Source organism: Capsella rubella, unplaced genomic scaffold (assembly GCF_000375325.1).
Source record: "Capsella rubella cultivar Monte Gargano unplaced genomic scaffold, Caprub1_0 scaffold_3, whole genome shotgun sequence".
Lineage (NCBI taxonomy): Eukaryota > Viridiplantae > Streptophyta > Magnoliopsida > Brassicales > Brassicaceae > Capsella > Capsella rubella.
This window is the reverse complement of record NW_006238921.1, coordinates 14,401,460-14,422,733: the sequence shown is the minus strand read 5'-3', so window position 1 is coordinate 14,422,733 and position 21,274 is coordinate 14,401,460. Positions and strand designations below refer to the sequence as shown.

Here is a 21,274-nt window from a genome sequence, read left to right as displayed (position 1 = left end):
ACGCTTGCTTAGGTACATACACACACGTATAGAGATGACACATGATAAGGATGCCACCTCCAAAGGGAACAGTGAGCATGAAGGATCATCATGCCCCATGCATGACCCGACCATTAAATGAAAACATTGAATACCTTGTACGATTCCTCCATTTTATCAAATATTACTATTACATACTCTCACCATCATGACTACTACGTGATCCCCATATATAATATCTCCCTTTTTTTTTCCTTAGAATTATATATATATATATATATTTTAGAATTTTATATTTTCCATTCTACATAAAAGTCATTGTAATTTTGTACTTTTACACCATGAAAGCCGTGAATATTTGTATATTATGATCGAGTATATATGCAGCTAAAGATAGCAAATCATAAGATTACTGTAAAAGAACATATTAATTTTCAAAGAACAATTGTAAAATTATCATATGAAAGTAAATTCTTGTGTTCTGGACTAGTACTCATATATGAAGAATATCTATTGTAAAAATCAAACTAGTTTTCCAATTCTCCAAGTAAAGCTAATATATGTAATACAGTAATAGGAAAAAAAAATATAATGGAATATTTTTAAAAAAAAATCTATGAAAACCCTAAAATGAATACCTGTTAGATTGTGTCACAAAAAAAAAAAATGTTGTGTACAAAAATGAGAAAAGTTTTTTCAATAAAAGAGATGAAATGAAACGAACATGTCCAAAGGAGAGCAACCTAACCACGTGATCTGTCACAAAGTCACGTGACACTGGTCTTACTCATTCATGCCACGTGTCTTAACCTCATACCACGTGTCCTTTTCTTTTGGCTAACATAAAATCCCGACAAAATATTACTGATAATAAAAGATCTTTTTAAAAGAAATTTGAACCGAATAAATAAAAATAATAAGTTGTACGAAAAGTACACGTGGTACGATGCTTTTGGGTGTTTGACTGATGACGTGTTATTGTCTGGTTTTGTAAAAGTGAAAGAATTTATGATTCATACATGTGGCACAACCACCGAACTTTAAGTGTGGTCTTGGTTTAGTTCAAACGACGAGACCTCTTCTTTTACTTCTTTAGATTTTTTTTTGTACGTTTTTTCGGTTTCACGGGTTCTCACCCGATTTACTCGGAGTCGGGTACGGGCTTATATATACAATATTATTTTTTGCTTTACTAACTAAAAATATTAAATCTTTTTACACGTCCTTAATTTACTGGTTGACTATTGAAAGGCTAGCTGAATTTAGTTGGTGAATAAATATATAATTTAACGAAATTAAAATATTAGTATTTGTAACAGATATATATTAATCAATAATATACCAACACATTATAAACAAAAAAATTGATGATAAGTTTTAGTGTGGAAGTTTTTTGGAATGTAAATTCTAGACATGCATATTTATAGCAATCAAAGAATATAACATCCAAGCTTTGAATTCTTTTTTTTTTTTAACAAATAATATGTTTTTAATATATCATGTAATTCTTTCGAATCACCACTTATATTTAATTTGACAATTTGTTTAAAAAATACCTCCTATAATTTGTTTTGTTTTCTCCAAAGTAGACGAGACACATAGCAGTATTATTTCGCTATTTTTTCTATTAAAAGTTTCTGATATCGTTTAAATCAAATACACGTTAGCATAACCTTAAAGTATACGTGAAGTATATATTAAAACTTTAAAAATGTTTATATGATTATATATTCTAACCAATGGAATATAAATAAGACAAAGGCATCATAATTGTGGTGAAGACAAAAGAGTTACTCTTTGATTAGAGTCTTTGGTAATTTACATTGGCCTCAAAATGGTTCTTTCTTATATTATTTTCAATATAAAAAATCAACCTCATGTCACCATTCCTTGGGATTTTGCGAAGATCGTATGTAAGACTTTAGGGTGTTTGACGACTTCTATCATCAATAATGTAAAGAATAATAGAATAAATAAATAAAAATTACATTTTGTGTTTTGTTTCGTGCAAAATTATATAGCTTTTGGACTCGAGTCACTCGACTAGATTGATAACGTGGTTGTCTATTACAATGAATAGACAGCAAAATAATAGTAATAATTGGGGTAAATGGAGAGAGGCCATGGCAGCCGTTGGATGTCTCATTCGTATGAAACGTTCTTTTCAAAGTCACTATTCATTCTCTGTGTAGTATTATGTAATGTTTTTAGTATATAGTTTATATATACTCAAGGCTGATGTTTTCTTTGTAACATAATTGTGAGAGCGATATGCTGATAAAGATACTTGTTTTCATTTTGTTTTAGAAATATGTTTTTGCGAATTAGTTAGACTGTAGTAGTTGTTTGCAAAATAAAAACAACTAATTTCTTTCAAAACATATCTCATTTGGAACTTCAATGAAATTGGGCCGAGATTCGTAAGGCCCGTAATATTCTATCAACGTTATTAAACTTTCCATGAACTTGGGCCGAGATCGGTAAGGCCCGTAATATTCTATCAACGTTATTAAACTTCAATTCTTATTATAAAATTGCAAAAATGCGGTGAGCGTGGATCGAACACGCGACCTTCAGATCTTCAGTCTGACGCTCTCCCAACTGAGCTATCCCCGCTTGATGCTACTTTATTGTTTAGTAAAGTAAATAACTGAGATGTTTTCTTGATTCCACTAGGATCTGATGAATAAATAAATGGGCTTCATTCCTTGTTTCGGCCCATATTGTGACTACTCTAAACGTAGGTAGCCCAGATCATATTCTTTGCTTCCATCCACTTAACTGACTCAAGAGAAAACATTCTATGTGAAAGCTACACAATTCCATTTTTGTTGGTTTTAGTGAAAACTGTCTTCTCCTTTCATTGTTTGTGTTATATTAAGGTTTTAAAAAGTATTTCTTATAGATCCATACATATAATTATTATTATTTTGCCCTTTTTTCTTGATTTTAACATCTCCTAAACCAGTCAAGGAAGATTTGTACATTATATCTTGGAACTTGGAACATAGACATAAGATACATATTTTTGAGAATTAAATAAGGAGATACTACTATACTAATAAACAGTTTTTACATCAAATGATTAAAATTGTGTTACCAAAAGAGAAGATAATTTGGTTTTTTTTTTCTGAATGATAAGTAAACTTCACCGACAAAAGAAGAAAAAAAAGACATTTAAAAAAAAAAAAAAAAACGTGAATGCAGTTTGTACTGTCTATTCATCAATCAGTTCATGAGGTTCACATTCATTTTTCTGAGATATTTTTTTTTGTTTTGTCCGGATTGTGTAAATTATATATAATTAGGTAGATGCAATCATATAGTACACGTCGTGGTTGATGGCAAAGATATGAAAATGACGTGGATCGATCTTAGTGTTAATTATTAACTTTTCTTGATAAATAAATGGACCAAACTTGTTGTGTGATGATGCATGGTTCGCTCTTCGCTGCATGCTCGTCGTCTAAGTGATCATTAGTATAAGCTTAAGCGACATTAGTTTATAACACAACTATGATGACGATTGTTTAATCATTATTATTCTTAGTTCATAAGTCTTTTACTCTAATTACCATTCAATTCTCTATCATGCATACACGCCAATTAAATTATAGAGAGGTATCATATCACCACTATATAAAAGTTACATCTAATAAAACTATTTTATGTATATTGACGTAATCTTAAACTACGTTCATATATATACGGCGCTAACGCAGGTCTCAGCTGGAACTTGGTTGGTCGACGTCGTAAGCAGTGCGCTGTTTTTGTCCTCTCTGCGTTTGAAGAAGTCACGAGTTAGCTCGTTGAATTTTAAAAGGTCAAGCTACTTTTATTTCTATATTTTTTTGTACGTCAAGTCGTACATCACAATGTTTTTATTTTGGAATCTATGTTGGTCCTGTAGCCCTGTTATTCGTATCAGCCTCATATCATTTTTGGTTATCAGAAAAAAAAATCTTAAAACCAAATGAACCATATACGATACGAATGGTTGAAATATCACGACGTTACACGTGAAGACAATTTGCTATGGACGGTGGAGTGTACCCGCCACATTTTCTTATGTACTTAACTTAACAATTCACCAAATCCAAATATTTTATTTTGGAATAAAATCCGTTTTTTCAAATTTTTCCTTACTACAAAGAAAAATGTATTAGTTCATGTGTTACCTAAAAGTATAGTTATATGTATACAGAAGAATTTTCGTTAATACCACTAAAATAGAAAATTTAATAATTATAATTTATATATAACATAGGAAAAATGTTAACAGTCAACATATATCTTTTGAAAATTTATATACTTGAATTAGTATGAATTATGTCTCTTTATTAACATAAAATGTTATAAATACCACATAAAATTTTGGAAAAAAAAACATTTGTTTAGCTATAAAAAACCAAAAAAAAAAAAAAATGTGAGTAGATGCTGACTCAGAAGATTAGTCAATACTCAATACCACAGCTAAATTGAGATAATACTATACTAGTATACAATACACGTCAGGCTGACTTGTTTGGTTTTCTTTATTTCTTAAAATCGAAACTATCACCAAAATAAAAACAGAAGAACACAGCTGTGTATATTTTTTGTTTTGCTTCTAAGGACATTTTATTTCTTTATTTCTCACTTCAGGACTCAACTTAGATTTTGTTTTAGATTTTTTTTTTGTTATTTTCCTAACTTTCTCATTTCTTCTTTTCAACATTTTCTCATTTTTTTAGATTATCTCAAATTCTCAAATCTTGTGCTGTTATTTATTTTTAGTAGTTGCTACCAACATAGATTTGACCATTCTATAAATCATATGCATATTCATCTACAATTTAGATAATTAAAATCCAACTCACTAAGATTTTTTTTTTTTTTTTGATGAATCAGAAACAGTTAAACTAATTATTTTCCTCTCTTTTTTTTTTGAACATCACTAATATTTTTTTAAGAAATAAACGAAAAAATAGTAAAATCAAATAAAATTTCACGTCAAGATAGCTTAAGAGAAGACTAACATTACAGAGCGTGTAGAACACAGACGTGGATTAAAAACTAACGTGAAGCACACGCTCGTAAAAACAAGAACGTTGAGTTTGGTTTGGTAACACAAAGATACGGAGAAGTGTGAACATCTTTGTACATTAATTTCAGTTTGAGGACAGAACACAAGTTAAATTTGAGATCTAAGGACTTACACTGTCTCCAAATATGCAGGTAAGGACCTTTTTCTCATTTCGATCCCCAATATAAATACCTTTCTCCATTCCTTCACCAACCATATCTTTCACACAACATTTCACAATTTCATCAAAAAAATCAGAGCAACATGCCTGTCCTTGTTGAACATTTTGTCCCTGGTAACGTTTCATTGCTTCTTTTATTAAATATTCGATTTCTCTTTGAGAATTATAGACAAATGTAATAATCAAATATTGCAGATTAGGTTTGATATGAGTGCATGATCACTTTCGTTACAAAATAATATTTATGAGAAGTTATGAGTTAATTTGTTGCGGTGACGATTTGTATAGAATCGAGAGTGGCCGTGGAGAAGAAAGTGGCAGAGGAGAGGAGGGATGATGATGAATCGGTGGTTCCACAATCTAAGGAAACTGATGGATTCGATGCTCCTGATATGAACTTCCTTGGCCATTCTTTCAGGTTTTGTTTATTTTTCTCATCATTACTCCTAATTAGTAAATTGATTAAACCGAATTTGATTATTTTGTAGATTTGTTACAATCTCTTTTGTTTATTATTATTATATAGGGATTATGAGAATGGTGAAAGCGAGAGACAACAAGGTGTTGAAGAATTCTACAGGATGCAACACATTCACCAGACCTATGACTTTGTAAGCCAAACAAAACCTTACTTGATAATAACCAAATAAACCCCTATTTTAAGGTTTGACTGAAAATTGAACTTGAAACAAAAATGTGGATAGGTGAAGGAGATGAGAAAAGAGTATGGGAAACTTGACAAGATGGAAATGAGTATATGGGAATGTTGTGAGCTATTGAACAATGTTGTCGATGAAAGCGATCCGGATCTTGATGAGCCTCAAATCCAACACCTTCTCCAAACCGCTGAAGCCATTCGCAGGGATTACCCCGACGAAGATTGGCTCCATCTCACTGCCTTAATCCATGGTATATGTCTTGTACTATATTGTTAAACTTAACTCAACATTGTGTTATAACTTATAATACTATTGAGAATGTTTAGTATCTTATTAGTGCATACATCTAAAGCTACTGAATGATTTTAGTACTGTGAGTTAGATTATACGAGTACAAGATAATGTTTCTTTTTCCATGGTCAATATATTGGATTTTTAAAGTTAAAGTTTTTATACTATTTTCCAGATCTTGGAAAGGTTCTTCTTCTGCCAGAATTTGGTGGTCTTCCCCAGTGGGCTGTCGTTGGTGCGTGTAGTCAATTAACCTATTCTTTGTCTAGAATTAGAATTTTTTTTTTTTTATATCTAATTCTACAAAATCATAACAAAAACAATTTTTAACATTCCAATTTTACAGGCGATACATTTCCAGTTGGATGCACCTTTGACTCGGCCAATATTCACCACAAGGTAAAAAAAATTACTAGTTCTACTATCGTGGTAGAATTCGTTTTTTTTACCCCAAGAATTTTTTCGATAGTTAACGTTTTCAAAATAATGTGTTATTTGCAGTATTTCAAAGGAAATAGTGATAACAATAACCCAAAATACAACACAAAAAATGGAGTTTACAGTGAAGGATGTGGATTGGACAATGTTCTCATGTCATGGGGTCATGACGACTACATGTATTTGGTAATTTTATTTTTACTTTATTTTTATCTTCTTTGGGTTTTATAATTTCATCAAATTTTTGTAAAAAAACGATAACCAAAGCTTATAGTATAATTTGTTTTCATGATTTGAAGGTGGCTAAGGAGAATGGCACGACTCTTCCCCACGCTGCTCTCTTCATTATTCGATATCATTCCTTTTATCGTACGTTTTTTTTCAATCATATTAATATTACATATTATAAGATTCTTTTTGTATTTGTTTCGTTATTAACATGGAAATAAAATATATAATCATGCAGCATTGCACACGGCCGCAGCTTACACCCAGTTGATGAACGATGAAGACAGAGATGATCTCAAGTGGCTCCATGTCTTCAAGTATGAATGATTATTATTTTTATTTTTTTCATATCATTTCATTTTCAAATTTGTTATTTTCTGAGGAATAAAATTGGAATTTGCAGTAAATATGACCTATACAGTAAGAGCAAAGTTCATGTAGATGTCGAACAAGTGAAGCCTTACTATATTTCCCTCATCAACAAGGTAATGTATACTCAAAAATACGTTTAAACAATTTTTATTTTATTTTAAAATAACCAAAAACTTGTAAAGATATATTCAATTTTTAACTATTCCTCATGCCTATGGTAAATGTTTTTTAAAATATTTTTTTGACATTGCAGTATTTTCCGGCAAAACTAAGATGGTGAGATATATAAACGATGAGAGTCCCATTAATTGGAGAACGAGATGGAAGTGTTCATGAGTTTCTATTGGTATACAACGGAAGATAATGAAAACAAGGTTATTATCCCTAGGGTGTTCATTTTGTAATTTTTTTTCCCTCAGCAATTTGATATTATGTTGTATGGAATAAGCATTTTAATATACAAAAAAAAAAAATGATTTCTTTCTCAGTTTTACAAAGTTATATGTATATATATATATATATATATTATATTAAACAATGCAATGTTGATGCTTCTTGCAATGCATATTAAACAATGTGTGGAGTTGGTTGGTTGGTAAGATGGTAATGGTGCCAAGACTGGTCCAATTTGGATTCTGATAGTACAGTATAAGCTATGACACTAGTGTAGGAGAATGCTTGGACGACTTGCGTTTTGAGTATGTGCAATTTGACAATGACTCTTTAAGCAATTGGTTCAACCTATCTAACCAAGTTGACACAGAGGATATCTCAAGGAACCAAAGAAAAAAACACTTTCAGCCAAGTGCCAACCATTCTTTTTAAGATGTCCACAAATAAACCTTCGTGCGGATGTGCAATAGATAGACAAGCTTACAACAATCTTTATAATCATGCGGTTCTTGAGATTTCTACTTTTGAGAAATTACTTAAAACAAAATTAGATTATCTTTTTTTTTTGAAGCATCTTTAATACAAATAATACAAGAAGAAGAAGTTGTGTAACAGAGTGGTGAAAACAGAAATGGAAACAAGGTGTTTAGAAATTAATGGGCTTTGTCCATAAGTTGTATAGGTGAAAGTATGTTGGCTTTGCTTGTCTCCACAATGCAACCATTCATCACCATTTCCTCCAGCATGAAATGAGCTTTCTCTAGATGGAACATTATGTCAAGCTCACACTGCATAAAATGAAAGAAGTTATACAACACAAAGGGAGAACACAAAAACAAGACAGTCTATTTGATCCGAGACTACTATGAAACTCTGACTGCTTACCACATTTCCAAAATGCTTGTCCATCGTCTCGACCAAAAGATGTATAAACTCTAGAATCGCCAGCTCGTTCTAGGACAAGTTCCGATGAAAAAAGCGTGATTTAATTTCAACAAGCAAACAATTTAGAGACTGAAGAAAGAGCTCTACAGATGACAAAGATTGGAAATATACATAGTAGATATCTATAAACACTCTCCTATAGTGTTTCACCATACTATACTTCAACCTATTTCATTTGAATTCATAACTGGATTGCAGCTCATAAGAATATAAGGAGGTATACATAACGAGCTTACTTCGTCGTCATCAACCCCAACCATGAAGAAGAGAGATGCGTATCGTCTGTAGACTATCTTGTAGTTGCGATGTTCGACAAATGAACACTGTTAACGAAGAAGAACAAATGCAGCAAAACTTAGTTCCATTCCGTAAGCAGAACAGAAATATACGAAGAAACGGTTATCTAAAGAATACAAACTCCAACATATTTCGAAGCTAATCAGCTTGCACCAACCTTAACAAGTAACCAAAAACATAAACAGAGACCTCAATGTAAGTATGTAACTAGGATCAATGATACTAATTTAGTTTGATTCCGATAAAGCGATAAGCCAATGGTCAGTGATCTATGGCATCACCACTACAAAATTCCCAAAATCTGCTCTATATTACTTCGATTCACAAATCAGTTAACAAACAGAAACTCAAATTCTATCAAGAAGCTATAAAACTAATGCCGAATCGATCCATATCCAGATCATCTAAGAATTCAAAATTCGTAGTAATCAAAGACCAATTCCAAACTAATTGCGACTCAAGACGATCAAAACAGACCTAAGGAGACGAGATCGTAGCGGAATCAGAGGCGATCTAAATGGAATTAGAAGAGAAGACGAGAGGAACCTGTTGGTCGTTGCGAGCGAGACATTTACGGACGATCTCGCCTTCGAGAGCTCGACGCTCCTCGAGAGTAAGCCATTCGTAGTACTGAGCCAGACGAGTCTGGCCTTGCTTGTTCACCATCAATATGAACCTTATTCCCATCTTCAAGCTTCGAAGCTCTTCAAATTGTGATTTTTCTTTTTCTTTTGGCTTCTCAGAACTCTCAGATCTTTGGGTTTTTACTTCTTCTTCTTTATGTTGGAGATTGACACGTCATCGCTACTCTGTTCAATTTTATTTTCAGGTAAATTTATATATGAGAATTAAAATTGAATATCACGGCCCAATAAGCCCATTTATCTTGATATATCGGAAAGCCCACGTTATTGATGTGTAATGTATTTTTGACTCGTGAAGTCATTTAGGTTTTGAGTCTTTCACAACTCAATTCTACAATGATAAAAAAGACTAATAAACTAGGTTTCGACCCGCGCTACAGCGCGGGGGAAACAATTACTTATATATAATGTTTAACGGATTTTTTAAAATAATTTATTTAACTTTTTACCCAAAAAGAAATTTAACGGATTAAATTATATTACATTTTAATTTTATTATAGTGCATTCGATTACAGTGAATCATCTATTTGTATATAAGTTTAAATAAAATAATAAAAGAAAAAGGGAATAAATAATAATATATTGAGTTTTGATACAATTAAAAAAAAGGTGAAAATTTAACAACACGAAAGAATATTTATCGATAAACTGTTCAATTTGACCATTTTTGTAAAAGAATTAGGAATAGACGTAAAAATTACACACTTATAATATACTTTTTGAAGAACCAACCCGTAACAGAATTCATATCGTAATAAACATTATTCATAACTCGCTTTACCATTATAATTGTGATTTTAACAAACTACCCGTGGACTATCTAAAATTTACGTAGTTTGATATATAATATCTTATCAATAAAAATCATGTCTCCAAATTTACATCTATGTCTCAAAAAAAATATTTTAAATATGCTTATGTAACAATGATTTTAATATTGGTCATACTTATAATGATTTTAAATCATTGTCCAAAATATTTAACCGAGTGTAATTGAGTATTATATGTCCGTTTTGAAAAATTTAAATTGCAGCATATGCAAAAAAAAATTAAAATTTTTTGAAACATTTTTATTATTTAGTATAATATCAGAAATTAAAAAAAAAGATCACATAAAAGAAGAAGAATAATAATTGTTTTTAATATATTATATTAAATTAGTTAGATAAATATTAGGAAATCCTAAAATTAGTTATGGAAATAATATAATCCTAAAATTAAATATGGAAAGTATCTGATGTATGTATCCAAACCCATTTTAATATCCAATTTTGAAATATCCAGTTGTTATAATCGGGTTAATTTTTTACTCTTGACCCGACCCGCATTCTATTTTGTACTTCTCTTTTACTAATATAGAGATTTTGGCGACGACATACATATGTAAAATTAGTGGATGATACATTATAATGTTAACAACCTGTTTTCTTTTTAAGTTCTGTCGACTTAAATTTATCTGTTAAGTTTTACATAGACATTATTTATAGTATTACAAAGTCATCTTTTATGGTGTAAAGGTTTATACAAAACTTGAAATATTAATTAGAATTGCAAAAACACTTGTTTTTCGAACATTTTTAAGTTTCATATATATCATCTACTTCATCAAAATTTCATAATTTTTTACACAATATATGTATAATTTTTCATAAATTCATATGTTTAAACAATAAATTTGAAATAATTTTTTTAAGAAGTATGAATTAGCACAATGATATAATTGATGTTTGAATCGAACATATTTTTTTTTTGTTAAATATATAAATTTTATTTTCTGCAATATTTCTAAAAAATTACTATATTGATAAAAAAGAAAATAAGTCATACAAAATAAAAGGATACGTTAGCAATTGTGCAATTCAAAATGTGATTATGGTTTAGTCGTCTGTCGCAAGTCAGCCGCCAATAATTTTGGTGGTTTTTCAACGCCAATTTCTAGTTTTCAAAAAGAAGTTTGAGTCATAAGCCGTATGTAGATGTTGTCGGTAATAGGCCAAATCTATCTAAATTTGATTTTGAAGTTTCAATTGTCAATGGTAAAGTTAGTGTAGTTGTGCCGGATGTCATTCTTAACGGTTCAGTCCTTTTGTGGAGAATTTATAATCATATCATATTCATATGCCCACTAGAATTATTATCCCTAAAATAATGCGCAATGAGCTTAAGTCAAACTAGTTTTTTGGTTGATATATACATTATACAAGACCAATATCTTCTCTTCTAAAGTGATACAACAGAACATAATTTAAAGATAAAAACTATCTTTGTTACGTATGAATGCTATAGATGGTGACGCATGCGATAAAGTTTGAAAGAAAAATAAAAATGTGCTACTGATGAATCTTACTCAAAAGTCAAAATAAGGAGGAAAAGAACCATAATGTATATTACTCCTTTCTATTTGGTACATTTCCTTCTCACCCAAAAAATAATAGTGATGAAGAAAACATTAACCAATAAATTAGTGGCCTAGTGGGGGAATACAAGCTTCCAACTCAAATTTAACAAAATCTAATCAATGACTTGTGTTGTTGATTCTGCACATCTACCTCTTCGCATTCACATGAAACATCTCACTAACTAATTTGTGTAATCATTAGTGGCTTAGTGCCCTATAACCTAATCTCTTTATCAAATATATATATATATGTAACATCAGATAATTAATAACACTACATCTACATGGACCAAATTTATTAGACATATCCACATCTATTTCTACAACTATTTTTCGATTGGTATTATACTATTATCTAATTTATACACCAAAAATACTTATTTTGGTTTTATCTATGGATATGAGCTGGCGGCTTGTATATCCAAAAACATAAGATTCATAAAATAGTTTGTAGTCTTGTTAGATTTTTAAGTATTTAATTTATATCCTAATATATGTATATGTGGACATTCTTTCTTTTTTCTTTTTTTTTTTGAGGCACTAGTTAGCTGCAGCATGGGGTGCCCCAGATATAAGAAACATACAATTGTTTTTGTCCACTAGCTAAGCTAGATTTCAAATACTTACTTTGTATTATTTATTAATCTTTTATTATTGTGTGGAAGTATTTTTATTTGGGGGGTTGTCTTATAGAATACCAACTTGCGTAGATCGAATAATATGGTACGCATGTATAATAACCCAATAGATTTTTGAATAGTAGTTGGAATAAAAAAACAAAAAAAAAAACAGAATGCCTTATATAATGTGGGAAGACTTAAATAACAACTTGGGCAAGTTTATAGATTAAACATCCGTAATTAGCTATGTGTGCTTCCTTCAAAACTCCCAAAAAAATGCGAGGGATTATTCATATTTTAGCTTTTTACTCGTTTTATAAGTTGTAAATTATTTCTAAACACGGAAATGAACATTTGATGTAATACAAAAGAATTTAACAAATAAATTTATATTCATTAAAAAAAATTGTGGGATGAAATTTGTATTTTTGGAAGGAATATAAATACAGTATATCATTGAATAGGTTGGAAAACATCTAAGAAAATCTACAAGAAATTAAGTTAATCCACCTGGTTTTTAAGTTTCTTAAAATCCAGAATATAATGGGTGGCATAATAATTAAATTTATTTAATGTAATTGATCATATTTTTTCAAATATTAAAATGGATTTGAGTCATCCCCAAAATCTATTGGTGAGTGTGTCCCCTCCATGTGAAGAAGGCTATATAAAAAATCTCCCAAATTCTTTTAACATTTTCATTAATCGTTTCTCTCTCAAGTCAACCCATTCTCACGACATTCACATTCGGAAATTTATCTATCAGATTCTTCTTCTTCTACTTCTTCTTTTTGTTCCTTTGGATACATATGTAAATGTAATGTAGGATAACTCATAATATGTCCTGTCTTATCTTATCAAATTAGTCTTATAACTCGTATTTTTACGTCGGTCAGAATAGTTTCTTCATTTCTTCACATTCTCATTTTCTTGGGTGGAATGGCAGAATAATCAACTGATATGACAAACAAATATTATGATATAGTACAATGGGAGAGCCAGTGGACAAACACTTGAATATCATTGTTATTAGGTATTTACCATCTTTACACTAAATTAAGAAAAACATTTCTAATATAAATTTTTATTTAACTTTGATTTGTTTTTTTTATAAAACATTTTTGATGTTATTTATTTATATCGGTAACAAAATGTTTAACATATTTCTAACGGCATATATAGTTGTGAACTTGTGATGATGACTTGTAAAAAAACAAAAAAAAAGAGTTTTGCGTAGAAACATTTGTGAAACGTTCTAGTCTTCTAGACAGTAGACATCTAGTGACAGCACATGGAAATAATTCTCAAATAATTCATAGAAGACTCTTTTTTTTTTTATTCATAGGAGACTTTTTAGTTTTTAAAGTTCTTTATACTGATTAAGAAAAAAAAAACATTACCTGGATTTGAAATTTTTTATGACAAAACTTATGAAAAGGTAACATGAATCCTCTCAACCCGGAAGGTAAAGTAATGTTTTTATTATGACAGTGGTAACTTCTAAAACTAGTTTAATAGAGAGAAAAGTAGTTTTCTTATCTCAAAACATGGAAACATGATGTTAATTAATTCTACATATTAATACGCACTAAGTCTTCACCTAACCATATGTAATAATCTCATGTCATACATTATCATAAGATACAGTATCTATCTACTAATCCACGCAAAGTATCCCACTCAATAATGATATAGCACGCACGAGAGTCTCTCTTTTTGACAAAAACGAAATCATAAGTTGAAAACAAAACAGTAACTGAGAAGCAAAACTCCATCAAAACCCCCCTCCCATTGCCCCCACACTCCTTGCTCATCCATCTTCAATCAATGCTTCAACCACACTTTTCTGTAAAAACACAACCTCACACACACACACACACACACACTACTCTGAACTCTCTAACAAAACCTTTCAACATTCCCCAAGAAAGCCAAAGACAGCAACTTTAATCAAACCTTAATAGTTCAGTTTCCCCAAAAGCAAGCAACACAAGAAGACGAAATGATGAAGAAGAAGAAAGGCAGCAACTTTAAGTTACTCTCTTTACTTCTGTTCTTGGGTTTGATCCAGACAAGCGGATACAGCATTGGAGTCGGTGTAGGAATCGGCGGCGGAGACGGTGACGACGGAGTTTGGATCGGCGGCGGAAACCCTAATTCCAATCCTGGCTCAGCTCCCAAGCAACAGACAACAAATGCAGCTTACAGAGCTCTCCAATCTTGGAAATCTGCCATAACAGAGGATCCATCAGGTGTTCTAAAGTCATGGGTTGGTGAAGATGTGTGTACTTACAGAGGCGTGTTCTGTTCTGGCTCCATTATTACCTCCATAGATCTAAACAAAGCAAATCTCAAAGGCACCATTGTCAAAGACCTCTCTTTGCTCTCTGACCTAACCATTCTCCACCTCAACAGCAACAGATTCTCTGGTCAAATCCCAGATTCTTTCAAGAATCTTGATTCCCTTCAAGAACTCGATCTCAGCAACAACAAATTCTCCGGTTCTTTCCCTCAAGTCGCGCTCTACATCCCAAACCTGATATACCTCGATCTCCGGTTCAACGATTTCACTGGCTCTATACCGGAGAATCTCTTCAACAAACAGTTAGACGCGATCCTCCTCAACAACAACCAGTTCACCGGAGAAATCCCCCGGAATCTCGGATACTCCACAGCTTCGGTGATCAATCTCGCTAATAACAAATTATCCGGCGAAATCCCGACGAGTTTCGGCATCACCGGTTCGAAATTGAAAGAGGTTCTGTTCTTGAATAACCAGTTAACCGGTTGTATACCGGAATCAGTCGGTTTATTCTCCGACATTGAAGTCTTCGACGTTAGTTTCAACTCCTTGATGGGTCATGTCCCCGACACGATCTCTTGCTTATCTGAGATTGAGGTTTTGAACCTCGGCCACAACAAATTCTCCGGTGATCTTCCCGACTTGGTCTGCACTCTGAGGAATCTGATAAATCTCACGGTTTCTTTCAACTTCTTCTCTGGGTTTAGCTCACAGTGCTCGAGTCTTAGCCTCGGGTTTGATTTCACCGGAAACTGTATTCCCGGTAAGGGTTATCAGCGGCCACAGCCGGATTGCTCGGCGATTCCGGGCGGCCAGTTGAGCTGTCTTAGGATTCCGACGCAGCCGTTAACGTGCGCTGGGATTAGCGTGGGACTGAGGGTAACTTCAACATCACCATGAATGAAATACACAAAGTTGAAAGCTTTTTGTTTGTTTTTGAAAGTTCTATTGGTTATTATGCAATGGTGCTTTGTTATAATTTGATAGAAGGAAATGGTTTTTATCAGTTACACATTATTAATCAACTGATTTAGTAGAACAAGATAGAAAGCTCTTTTATCTCTGATTTTGAAACTTTTATTTTTGTTAGTAGTGAGATCTTTTCTTTAAAAAACAAAGAAAAGTTGTTGATTCCTAATGAGCAAAATATTGTTGGGATGAAATTAATTAATGTACATTACAAAATTAAATGGTCTTTCAATAAATAGCTTTAAAGGATTTTGGTCATGTTGTTGGTCCAAAACTAGTGCTGTTTTTGCCTAAACTCGATAAAGAATTTTATAGGTTGCATATGGCAAAGATTTCTCTCAACTCAATTCTTAATCCAAGTAGATAGGAGTGGTAGGCACAAGTATGTGCTAAATATCATTGGTAAATATATTTTGTGTTCTTATTCTAGTGCATTGATTCTTTATTAGATCTCGGGGTGTAGGGTAAGCGAACCCCAGTTAACAAATCTCAATGTATTATTTACGTTAACCTAGCTTTGTTAACAATTCTATGTGCATGTATCATTTACTTTACACTGGCTCATCATACAAATGTATAGATCATATAAGTACAAATGGATATTTTCAGTCTCGTCATGTAGTACTCTCCAAACGGGAAATATGGGCCAGTAAGGATAAAATTTTCAGGTTATGGAATCTGAGTGAAGGCTAATATGAAGGCTTTTCCAATAGCAAAGACCCAATAAATTAACCTTTGAAAAAAATGAAATGCGATGAGATTAGCTCAAAATATATGAAACAATCAAAAACTGAATATGAAACAAAGAAATAAAAGTATTACTTTAATAAAGAAATATTAGATCAAACAACCAAGAAATTAGTTAAGAACTTGCTCATCAATACTTGAAGATATGAAATGGAGGATTTAAATGGTAAAACACCAAAATTGAAGACATATTCATGTGGAAGGCGGCGAGCAATGCTCTTCCTGTAGGCACAGCACTCAACTCCCGTGGAATATCATCAGATGTGGCCTGCAAATTTTGTGGTGAAACAGAGGATGCACTTCATATCCTATTCAAATGCAGGTATGCTAGACAAGTTTGGGAGCTACTGCCGTGTCTGTTGGTCCCAGAAGTGGACAGCTCGCCCTCAGTACAGAGCCTCCTGATAAAAGCTCAAAAGATGATCACGCTACCACCTACGGGTCTGGGAACATCTCCTCTTTATCCATGGATTTTCTGGTTTTTGTGGAAGGCTCGTAATCGGCTCATCTTTGAAGACAAGGGGATTTCAGTGGCAGAGACACTCTTGAAAGCAATTACAGAAGCTCGGAGATGGCACCTAGCACAAGGAGAGAAACCATCTCGAGCATCAAAGCCACCAAGGAGCTGCGCAACAGAGACCCATCGAGAAGCCTTCCTTTGCTATTCCGATGGCTCGTGGTTAAAATCGTCACTGTGTAGTGGCATGGGATGGATTATTAAAAATCCACGCACTTCGTTTAGGCTCCAGGGAGCATCATCAAGACCCTTAGTGTCCTCTGCTTTAGTAGCAGAGACACTCGCTTTAAAAGCTGGAATTTATGCAGCAAAAGCGTCGGGTGTTTCACGACTGGCCTGCTTCTCGGATTGTCTTGAGCTTGTGCTTCTTCTCAACTCCGGAGGTCACGTAAATGAGTTAGAAGGAATTATCTCTGATATAAACCTTGCTAAAGCCTCATTTCTGTCTATTTCTTTTCATCATATTCCTAGATCAGAGAACACGGAGGCAGATGCTCTTGCAAAGTCTGCTCTTCTTTCTTGTAATGCTGTCTCCTCTAATGGAGTCTGAAACTGTTTCTAAGTATTATTAAATTTGGTTCACAAAAAAAAAAAAATGGTAAAACACATATACAACTTCTCCATAAAACTGAGAAAAGCCTGACTCCATGGTAACGCTCAATCTAATAGATATTCATATGTATGATGATATACGTATATGAGAAAAGCTCTTTTTAAATTTCGCGTGAATCGACGATAGAAGCGCCGAGGCAGAGCTACAAAGAAAATTCATGCGTGGTAAGTACTCCAACGTGAACTCATTTATAGGTGTGATCGATGACTCTATCGTCATACGATACCATGTCAATGTTTGAACCTCCGTCATTGCTTTATTATACTAACCGATCTTTTTTTCCTCATTATACGTACGTACCACATCAACTTATTTAACGAATTGTTGATTAAATATCTAGTAAACTCATTTAGGAGTAGCTTATATCTAGAAGTTTACACTAAGCTAGTCATTGGTTATTTTAGAATCCAAGTGCATGCTACATATGGTTGCCAAAAGGGTACCTCCTGGTCGATAAACTAAGAGATCCGTTTGCTCATATCTCGGTCACTATGTGTCGTCCAACACTTTGCTTAGTTCCTTTGGTCGTCTTCAAAGAAAATTCATTTTTGACCATATTTCCTAAATTCCTAATAGACCGTGCATGTTATTTTATTACTTGAAATACTTTTTTATCGTTATTAATAGGAGCAAATTAGCAGAGAGAATGAAAGACACGTGGCATGCATAGAGTGAATGATTAAGCTAGAACAAAGGCGAGACGTCAGTAGCACTAATCAAAATCTTATTCAAAAACAAAACAAAAATGGGCGGCTGAGAATATGTCTTATGAATCGGACGGTTCAAATTTCATCTTAAGACATTCTTCCTAACTCCCTATTTATCGAGACGACGAAGTCTCCCCTCGAAGTTGCATAGGGCTCATACATACGCAGAGAGATCAAGAAAAACAAAACAAATCGTGCCAAGTAATAACTAAAGAAGAACAAGAAGAGATCAGAAAGATATGTCGTGGCAAGCATACGTTGATGAGCATTTAATGTGTGATGTAGGTGACGGCCAAGGTCACCACCTTACCGCCGCCGCTATCATCGGCCATGACGGTAGCGTTTGGGCTCAGAGCGCAAATTTTCCTCAGGTTATTGAGATACTTACACTATTTCTATCCGTTACGTTATGCATATATTTTCTAGTGATATAGAGATTAGCAGATCGATCAACATTGTGATCTCAAGATTTGCAACAAGTTCATTAGTACGGATTTGGTTCATTAACGTTCAAAATCTGATGATTCATTGTTGTCTTCCAACAGTTTAAACCTCAAGAGATGACAGACATTATGAAGGATTTTGATGAGCCAGGTCACCTCGCTCCAACGGGTTTGTTCCTTGCAGGGCTAAAGTATATGGTCATCCAAGGTGAGCCTAATGCTGTCATCCGTGGCAAGAAGGTATGTTTTGGAGACCCTTTTTTTCAGCACTAACGCTCCATTGTTTGCGTTTGCATTATGCAAATATAATTGAAGAAAACGTAAATTAATTATTTTATATTTAGGTTATACAATAAGCTTAACCTAGGATAAGCAACCTTGCCCCAAAAAAGATAGAAAAAAAACAAGGGTTAGAATATCATATTAACCCGATGAATGATTTTTCAACTTAAAAAAGATTCACATGTTAAGAATTGCAAACGCTAGCTTAAGACAATATTGAGGCCGTAGATTGTATGAGAACCAACTCCTCTCACTGCATATGATTAATAGAATAATCTCTTGCAGAAATGGTCAAAAATATATTTGTTAACTTGAGTATAGTAGATGAATTTGGTTTTAAAACTCAAAAAGACATTATTATATATTGGAACTAATTGGGCAGGGAGCTGGAGGGATCACGATCAAGAAAACAGGACAATCAATAGTGTTTGGTCTGTACGAAGAGCCAGTGACTCCAGGACAATGCAACATGGTTGTCGAGAGGTTGGGTGATTACTTGATCGAACAAGGTCTTTAAACTCAATTGGACAATGCCTTCATTATACCTCTTTTTCTAATTCATCTCACCATGCATCGTTTCTCCTTTTGGGTGCATGGTTTGGTGTTTTTTGTTTTTTGTTAAATTTAATTTTGGGTCTTTCTGGTTTCTACCTTAGCAAAATTTAACAGAAAGCGGAAGTCTAAGACCATCCTCATTGCAAGGATCTTAGGGGGTAAGATCCTTGCAATGAGGATGCCCTAAGGTTGCAGATAATAATACATAGTGTGTGAAGAAGCCGAGACTTAAAACTATCTTTTTTTTTTCTTTTTTCTTTTCATGGTTTCGTGATTAATATGTTTGTTTTACAGAAAAAGAAAATTAAATTTACCGTATACATTAATTCGTTGCGTTGTACATATCTCTAATTTCTTTAATATATACAAACCCATCATAGATAGTAATTATGTAATCGGGCACTAGACATGGTAGCCCAACGGTGAACATTCCAAAAATAGTTAAATTCCAAAAGCAGTTAATCAATTGAAGTATAATATCTGTTTTTACGTTTTCATTCAAACAAAAAAATTATTTAGCACATAAACTGTTTTTAAATTGTTTTTATGAATTTCTTTAGAAAAAAAAAAGAATTTCTTCATGTTTTTTTTCTAATAAGTAGAGTAGTCTACCCACATCTATTTAAAAGTATATATGGTGAATTATATTTTTATTTAATATTAGTTTATCTAAAAATATTTAGAAGCATTCGAACCGTTTGATATGTATTGCTTTCGTTTGATATGCTTTTGTTCTGTTCGATCTTCATACTTTGTTTGATCTGCTCTGTTTGATACGTTCTTCCCATTCGATCTCTTGGATAGAATAATAATAATAGACCGATCACGTATAGATGTTTAAGAAACTTTTATACGACCAAACACACCGCCTCACGCTAAAAAGGATGCCACTTGCATGGGAGGACATGACTCTAACTCCTAGTTTTTGTCGGAGTTTTTTTCTCGATGCTCACTTCGACCAAACTACAAATGCAAACACATGACAAGAGTAGACCCAACTAACCGAAACAGAAACAAAATCAGAAGTATCTTTTACAATGTCGATTCTTCGTTCTGTACTTCTATATGTATTTTAAATTGTCGCATAATATTTGAGTGATTTGGTTTCCTTGAGTTTAGAAATATGCCACTATCTTGATCTTGTGTTCAAGTTTACATTGCTCTGCATTGGGACAACTATTACAAATTGACAACAAGATCACTTTAAAAGACTGATCAACGAGATTGAAAAATATGTACAATGTAAAACGTAAAATTTGTATTATTGTCAATAAAAATGTCTATAATGACCAAACCATGATTGAGAGTAATCGAACTGATCAAAATTTTCAATTCCATGATAATTATTCTAATCACAAGAACACCGCCAACATTATTTCCCAACTTCTTACTAAAAAATTAGAAAAATACGAAAGTGATGGGTCACAAGTAAATGCACATATTTGGTGTAAGGCAATAATATTATATGATTTGGGATCTTCAAAGAGCATATCCACTCTGTATTTGGAGAGAACAAATGATGAGCATCTCTGGCATTTCTCAACCTTTTTATTTATATATATCTTTTGGGGTTACAAATTTTATACTATCTATTATTGGGAATTTTTTATTAAAAAAAAAACTGATGA

The 21,274-nt window shown here is 32.6% G+C and overlaps 4 protein-coding genes and 1 non-coding gene across 5 annotated transcripts; 3 read left to right on the top strand and 2 right to left on the bottom strand.

Moving 5' to 3' along the window:
- Positions 1-2,522: 2,522 nt before the first annotated feature.
- On the bottom strand, positions 2,523-2,595 carry TRNAF-GAA. The gene has a single exon. It is a non-coding gene; the product is annotated as a tRNA-Phe (tRNA).
- Positions 2,596-5,226: 2,631 nt separating this feature from the next.
- Positions 5,227-7,700, top strand: LOC17893808 (inositol oxygenase 2). The gene is made up of 11 exons (XM_023786005.1): positions 5,227-5,339; positions 5,514-5,643; positions 5,752-5,836; positions 5,930-6,134; positions 6,351-6,410; positions 6,522-6,574; positions 6,677-6,799; positions 6,913-6,982; positions 7,080-7,158; positions 7,245-7,326; positions 7,467-7,700. The coding sequence occupies exons 1-11, from the start codon at positions 5,309-5,311 to the stop codon at positions 7,491-7,493; spliced, it is 945 nt and encodes a 314-aa protein (XP_023641773.1). The 5' UTR covers positions 5,227-5,308; the 3' UTR covers positions 7,494-7,700.
- A 438-nt stretch (positions 7,701-8,138) lies between these two features.
- Positions 8,139-9,638, bottom strand: LOC17893327 (AP-4 complex subunit sigma). Its single transcript, XM_006298599.2, has 4 exons — positions 9,395-9,638; positions 8,788-8,874; positions 8,492-8,560; positions 8,139-8,394 (listed from the first exon to the last, which is right to left on the bottom strand). Exons 1-4 carry the CDS (start codon positions 9,533-9,535, stop codon positions 8,260-8,262), a joined length of 432 nt encoding a protein of 143 aa, XP_006298661.2. The 5' UTR covers positions 9,536-9,638; the 3' UTR covers positions 8,139-8,259.
- A 4,493-nt stretch (positions 9,639-14,131) lies between these two features.
- On the top strand, positions 14,132-15,823 carry LOC17890777 (leucine-rich repeat extensin-like protein 4). The gene has a single exon (XM_006299613.2). It carries the CDS (start codon positions 14,514-14,516, stop codon positions 15,711-15,713), a length of 1,200 nt encoding a protein of 399 aa, XP_006299675.1. The 5' UTR covers positions 14,132-14,513; the 3' UTR covers positions 15,714-15,823.
- Positions 15,824-18,549: 2,726 nt separating this feature from the next.
- On the top strand, positions 18,550-19,741 carry LOC17892538 (profilin-4). Its single transcript, XM_006299750.2, has 3 exons — positions 18,550-18,737; positions 18,912-19,049; positions 19,474-19,741. The coding sequence occupies exons 1-3, from the start codon at positions 18,606-18,608 to the stop codon at positions 19,606-19,608; spliced, it is 405 nt and encodes a 134-aa protein (XP_006299812.1). The 5' UTR covers positions 18,550-18,605; the 3' UTR covers positions 19,609-19,741.
- Positions 19,742-21,274: the final 1,533 nt, after the last annotated feature.

Excerpts from the sequence above, each read along its gene's own strand:
- LOC17893808 (XM_023786005.1), top strand. The coding sequence starts at position 5,309 with ATGCCTGTCCTTGTTGAACATTTTGTCCCTG. Across the intron at positions 5,340-5,513 it reads TGTTGAACATTTTGTCCCTG|AATCGAGAGTGGCCGTGGAG; the intron begins GTAACGTTTCAT and ends CGATTTGTATAG. Across the intron at positions 6,411-6,521 it reads TCCCCAGTGGGCTGTCGTTG|GCGATACATTTCCAGTTGGA; the intron begins GTGCGTGTAGTC and ends CCAATTTTACAG.
- LOC17893327 (XM_006298599.2), bottom strand. The coding sequence starts at position 9,535 with ATGGGAATAAGGTTCATATTGATGGTGAACAAGCAAGGCCAGACTCGT. Across the intron at positions 8,875-9,394 it reads TCGCTCGCAACGACCAACAG|TGTTCATTTGTCGAACATCG; the intron begins GTTCCTCTCGTC and ends CTTCGTTAACAG. Across the intron at positions 8,395-8,491 it reads ACAAGCATTTTGGAAATGTG|TGTGAGCTTGACATAATGTT; the intron begins GTAAGCAGTCAG and ends CATTTTATGCAG.
- LOC17890777 (XM_006299613.2), top strand. The coding sequence starts at position 14,514 with ATGATGAAGAAGAAGAAAGGCAGCAACTTTAAGTTACTCTCTTTACTT.
- LOC17892538 (XM_006299750.2), top strand. The coding sequence starts at position 18,606 with ATGTCGTGGCAAGCATACGTTGATGAGCATTTAATGTGTGATGTAGGT. Across the intron at positions 18,738-18,911 it reads AGAGCGCAAATTTTCCTCAG|TTTAAACCTCAAGAGATGAC; the intron begins GTTATTGAGATA and ends GTCTTCCAACAG. Across the intron at positions 19,050-19,473 it reads CTGTCATCCGTGGCAAGAAG|GGAGCTGGAGGGATCACGAT; the intron begins GTATGTTTTGGA and ends CTAATTGGGCAG.